At 46.4% G+C, this 5,758-nt stretch overlaps 2 protein-coding genes across 2 annotated transcripts in view; one reads left to right on the top strand and one right to left on the bottom strand.

The window, feature by feature from the left end:
• Positions 1 to 1,685, bottom strand: part of Heatr5b (HEAT repeat containing 5B) — an 81,516-nt gene extending 79,831 nt beyond the window's left edge. Inside the window, exons 1-2 of the mRNA XM_013351344.1 lie at positions 1,604 to 1,685; positions 502 to 649 (exon numbers count right to left, since the gene is read on the bottom strand). Coding sequence (XP_013206798.1) covers positions 502 to 627 — 126 coding nt within the window. The 5' untranslated portion in view covers positions 628 to 649; positions 1,604 to 1,685. The remainder of the gene's footprint in view (positions 1 to 501; positions 650 to 1,603) is intronic.
• Positions 1,686 to 1,820: 135 nt separating this feature from the next.
• The window catches only part of Gpatch11 (G-patch domain containing 11), a 9,282-nt gene continuing 5,344 nt past the window's right edge, over positions 1,821 to 5,758 (top strand). Inside the window, exons 1-5 of the mRNA XM_026786040.1 lie at positions 1,821 to 2,050; positions 2,951 to 3,077; positions 3,909 to 3,980; positions 4,477 to 4,703; positions 5,608 to 5,711. Coding sequence (XP_026641841.1) covers positions 3,922 to 3,980; positions 4,477 to 4,703; positions 5,608 to 5,711 — 390 coding nt within the window. The 5' untranslated portion in view covers positions 1,821 to 2,050; positions 2,951 to 3,077; positions 3,909 to 3,921. The remainder of the gene's footprint in view (positions 2,051 to 2,950; positions 3,078 to 3,908; positions 3,981 to 4,476; positions 4,704 to 5,607; positions 5,712 to 5,758) is intronic.

Below are 5,758 nucleotides of genomic sequence, written 5' to 3'. Positions count from 1 at the left end.
AGGAACAAACTAACACAGTAAGGGCAGGACTATCCTATCTGACATTCCGCCAACAAAATTCACCTTTTATGACTCACTTTTAAATTTGAACAAAGCTCTCATTTGAGGAATGCATCTAATGCTTAAAAAATAAACAAAATATGAACAAAACAACCTTGCATCAAAGAGTTTGTGTAGGAAGTAGAAGAAACAGTAAAAGTCTCTTTTAAGTCCCCAGAGAGAACATGCAGACATTGGAATCACAGGCATCACAGAGACCATTTCGAGGCACTGATGACTATCAGTGACACCAGCCACAGAGTCATCTTCTTCTCCCAGTCACACTAAGCTAAGATACGAAGGTCTCAACAAGCAGGATTTAGTCAGGGTTTCGGTTTTGTTGCTGATCAAGAGAAAGATAAACTAGAAATTCCTGACGTGAGTGACTCATAACATTTTCAAAACACAATGTTTAAATTTTCCTTTATATTAATCTCATGGGGGTGGGAAAGCAATACCTACCTTGTTGGCAGCAACTAGAACTTTGTCAAGAAATCTTAACCATTCAAAGATAAACACTGGTCTCTTTGCTTCGGTGATTTGAGCCAATGCTTCTTCATTTAGCAATAAGCTGTGAGCTAACTCCATTATTGAAGTTCTTAATTCACACCTTAAACAAACAGATTAGATAAAAATAAAAAAAAAGAAGTGCATGTAAGGAATTTTTATTTATGTGTAGGACTGTTTTGCCTACATAAATGTATGTGCACCATGTGAACCTGCTGCCCAGAGTTCAATCAAAGCAGGGTGTTAGCTCCCTGCAACTGGAGTTAGAGATGGTTTTGAGGCACCACGTGGGCCCCGGTCCTTTTCAAAAGCACCAAGTGTTCTTAACCACTGAGCCATCTCTCCAGTCCCCACATGTAAGGATTTTTAAATATTAAATGTCAAGTCTCATAAATGCAACCACTACGATAGGGAAAGAAAGTACGGTTTCACTTCTCATTATTTCTTATTAGTTCAATATAACTTCTTTGACACACAGCCTGAGAGAACCAATTTTGAGAAGACAACGGAAGAAACAAAACTGGAGATAAGAATGGAGTGCAAGGAAAATGGAAATACTGCAAAAAGGCATTATTCCCGGTAATCCATTCTACCATGAGAGCCCCTAAGCAACAAGCTCACGCCTCTTGGCGAGCTTTCTCCGTCCCTGGCTGAGTGTACCGGCACCTTTACCGGTCCCTGGCTACCAGGGCCCAGGATAATGACCCCTGGCTTCCGAGAGGCGAGGGGCGGGGCACCGCAGTAGTAGCGCCCGAGACAACCCCTCGGCCCGAAGATGCAGACCCCGACTGCTCGGTGTCTCGGTGCACTCCGCTGCTCCAAGGGTCGCGACAGCTTAGGGCCTGAGGAAAATGTGAGTCGGGGTCGCGGGGACGCCCCAGGATGTCAGCTTTCCGTCGCGGGGGTCCCCGATCCCCGAGCTGTCAACCCCACGAGACTGAGGCTCTCGGGCCTTAAAACTGCAACTCCCTCCTCAGCCCTCGGCAAACGTCCCGCGGCACAGAGATCGCGGTGCACGTCTACCGGCAGGCTTTGACAGCGCGCGGGGCCGCCTCACCTCCTAGTCTAGCAAGAGCGGAGCAGCTGAGCTCCGCCGGCAGAAGTCACGGCGGACGGACCCGGATGCCCCGCCTCTCAAACTCCTGCCAGCAGGAAGAGGGAGGAATACGCAGGCGCAGAACGCTGGTCACGCGCACGCGTACTCTTCGCGCTCTCTTAACCCCGCCCACCCATAAGTTTCCGAACGAATCCGCTGTCAGAAACAAGTGGGATGAAACTCTGCGGGGCCCCGCACGAAATTGGACGGCGCATGCGCAGCGCGCTGGGGTCGAGGCGGTATTTAGGGTCTGCGGACGCCCAGAAAATTTTGACTGAGGTCGGTGCTAGTTGGCTGTGACTGCCCATCACGACATCAGCAGCGCCCCATCCGTGAGTGGTCGTTTTGGTGAGTCGCTGCAGGCGGGAGGGAAGGACCAGCGATGCTCGAGACAGCCATAGGAAAGAGGTAACCCACCTCCGTGTATTAAGTAGCCCTTGCTTCAAACTACCGTACCCTTTGCCCAATAAAGAATAAGCCTGAACCTATAATATTCCCGTTGAGAAAACGGTTACCCATTCCTTAGGTGCATAAGCAAAGAGCTTCACATTATCTTGTCCTGGTTCTTTCACACACAGCCACCTCCAACCCATCCGCAAATGCTGCATGATGTCCCCTTAGGTAGACCACCTCGCTGCTGTGACTCTTAAGGGATGGTCCAGCAGCCTGGGTTTTCTGTGCATCGCCTTGTGAAGTTTATGCTTATGTTTGAAGGGAGTGGATAACGCTGGTGTATATTGTCCTCTTAGCAAGAGAGCTTTCACACTTGAGGACCTAAATTCCTTATTCCACTCCTTAAAAGTAATTTAACTTCCTCACCAATAGTAACTAACTTCCTCAAGATGTGTCTATCGGTGACATCGCAATACCTGGGTGTAAGTAAGTGTGATGAGGTATGAAAATTGTAACTATCAGATGTAATAGCTAAAAGGGAGCACTTTCAAAGTAACCTGTAATACCTTGTACTTTGTGTGGGTGGGGATGTTTCATGTTCTGAGACAGGGGCTCCACTGTGCAGATCATGCTGCCGTCAACTCCAGTACACCAAAGGGCCACCGTGTCTGACTGTGGAAATGTTCCCCCTAATAATAATTCAATTTGGACTAGAGATTTAGCTCAATGGTAGAACGCTTTCCTTACATCAGTGAGGCCTGGGGTTCGATACCCAACTCAACAATGACGGTTATAGCCTCGTTCTGTTCCAGGCTAGAGATTTAGCTCAATGGTAGAACGCTTTCCTTACATCTGTGAGGCCCAGGGTTTGATTCCCAGCTCAGCGACGACAGTTATAGTCTCGTTCTGTTTCAGGAGCAAAATCAACAAGACCTGTATTCTCTGTGGCTGCGAACAAGTCATATAGCCGGATTGAGCCTTAATTTTTCCAGCTGGAACGTTGAGCTAACTGTTCATATCTATTGAGCTGTTGATGAGCTAGGTGAGTATTACCTGTTACGTGTAAGCATACCTGTATTCAGCCTGACTCACCTCAGGCTGGACTACTTCCCAGATGGCTCACTGATTTGGCTCACACATTTGTGCCTCAGATCCTTCCATTGGATGCTCCAAAGAGCTTCTTGACTGCTCCCCTGTGTGGCCACAGGCTTGATTCAGTTAATCCATGCTACCAACTTTACAGAGTACAGTGTGCAGTGTGACCCAAAAGTCAATCTCAGACTCAAAATCCTGTTGGTTACACGAATGGCTCAATGTGGAGAGTGCACAGAGTTATCAAAAAGCCCAGAGGCAAGATTTACTAGGAACTGACCATCTTGGAGAATACCACATGATTATATGAGTGTTTGTTTGGAGAATCACAAGTTCCGAGGCCAGCTTGGACTGCATTGTGAGTTCCAAGCCAACCTGAGATACAGGATATAGTATGGGCTGATCTCAGGAAAGAAACAGAAAACAAAGCAAGAGTGTTTACTTCTGTGGTGTTTTGAATCGGTATGGTACCAGTAGACTCATATTTTTGAATACTTGGTCCCCCGTTGGAGGACTTGGAGGGATTAGAAGGATTAGAAGGTGTGGCCTTGCTGGAGGTGGTGAGACACTCCAGGGGCTTTGAGATTTCAAAAGCCCACATCATTTCCAGTTAGCCATTGTTGGCTTGGCTGCTTCTCTGTTGCTAGGACGTAGAATGCTGAAATTATCTTTGTGCACAAGGGAGCATCATGTAGCATTGCCTCTCTTTGTGGTTGATTTCCATCTTGGTAAACTCAAATGATAATGATAATACCGTTACTTTGTCCCCTTTGATTTGTAGGCAGTATTGTCATATGAAGTTGAACATGGCAGAAGAAGAGGATTACATGTCAGATTCCTTCATTAATGTTCAGTAAGTAAATGTGTATGCCTAATATGATGATATGCAAAAGGCATCTGTAGACTATAAAATAAGGACAGTGTTTGGGTGGTGGTACCGTAATCATGTGTGCTGTTTTGAGATGGGGTCTGTCTCATGTAGCTTAGGCTGCCCTCCGGCTCACTATGTAGCTGATTCCTCTGCCCCTGTTTCCTAAGAGCTGAGATTGCAGGTGTGTACAAAAGCCATGCCTAGCTGTTGCAGCGCTGTGGGTCATACTCATGCTGGCCAGGACTACACAGAGAAACCCTGTTTGGAACTCCCCTCCCCCCAGGAAAAATCAGTCTTCCTATTTCATGGATAACATCCCATGTGTCCTTACAAAGAGAACAGGAGCTTTCACCTCTCTTTTGGTACTTACCATTTTACTTCTGCTCTTAACCCTCTTTGGGTACCCACTTCTGTCCTCTGTCAGAGTCAAGAGAGAAAACTTCCTACTCTCGCCTACACTGTTGCCTTTCTTTTTCAGAGAAGACATCAGACCAGGCGTGCCGATGCTGAGGCAGATCCGAGAGGCCCGTCGAAAAGAAGAAAAGCAGCAGGAAGCTAATCTGAAAAACAGGCAGAAGAGTGTGAAAGAGGAAGAGCGGGAAAGACGTGACGTCGGGCTGAAGAATGCACTAGGCTGTGAAAACAAGGGATTCGCTTTGCTCCAAAAGATGGGATACAAGAGTGGCCAGGCTCTGGGCAAGAGCGGTGAGTTGTACGTGGAAGTGGGCTCAGTGTTCTCCCACTCAACTGCAGTATGCTGATGGAGACCTAAGCTGACGGTGCTTTTATTTACCAAAAAGCAAAACGACTTAAGTTTCTTAGCATCTTTGGTGCTAGCAGTCCTTACAGAGCTGTCTGCTCATGGCCTCTTAAACGCCACACATGCCGACACAAGCTGCTTACCATCCCACCGCCACCTCAAAGGCACTGGCAGGCGGCTGACGAGGGGAGCAGTGAAGAATGGGTGCAGGCGATGGGAAGAGAAGCACAATGACCACACTGCAATGAAGCAACTTTGGGGACCATCATGGGGCTCTTCTCGGCTTGCTCTGTGCCCACGGCAGCCATCCGACTGACCTTCCAGTTGGAGGAGCTGTGTTCCCTTTTGGGAAATCACACTGCTTATGAAGATGTAGTGGCTGTAAATTGTGCCTTCGGTTTGCTTTTTTTTTTCTCTCTATTCTAATCACTTTGATTTTTCATATAGGAAGAGTGTTTCCTTCTGAGATTGTTGTCCACTAAGACTGTTGTGTCCCTAATATCACTTCCTAAAATGGCATCTGTGCATAGGAGAGGCAGAGGCAAATGGATCTCTGTGAGTTCAGGGCCAACCTGTCTATATAGTGAGTTCCAGGATAGTTACAGCTATGCACTGAGACCCTGGTCACAAAAATAGATGCTAGATAGAGAGGTAGATAGGAGGTATTTGTAATTAGGAGAGGTAATAGCTGAGAAAGAGAGCATTAGTGTGCAGAATTCAATTTGCAGTGTCATTGAGACTGGGAGGGGATATACAGAGAGCATTGTAATGTTACATACCTCACTGACTGACCTGAACTTAGTGGTAAGTAAAATATTTCTAATCTATGTTTCTTTTTTCTTTTTTTAGGAGATGGCATTGTTGAACCAATTCCTATCAATGTCAAAACAGGTATATATAATCTTCTTATTAGTGTATTAAGTAACAATAACTTAGATTGGTTTGCTTACTATGTTTTGTGATGGTGTCCTTGTATTTGGCTGTCATAGAAAGCCTATGG

Source organism: Microtus ochrogaster, linkage group LG3 (assembly GCF_000317375.1).
Source record: "Microtus ochrogaster isolate Prairie Vole_2 linkage group LG3, MicOch1.0, whole genome shotgun sequence".
NCBI classification, from domain to species: domain Eukaryota; kingdom Metazoa; phylum Chordata; class Mammalia; order Rodentia; family Cricetidae; genus Microtus; species Microtus ochrogaster.
This window is presented reverse-complemented; position numbering and strand designations above follow the sequence as displayed.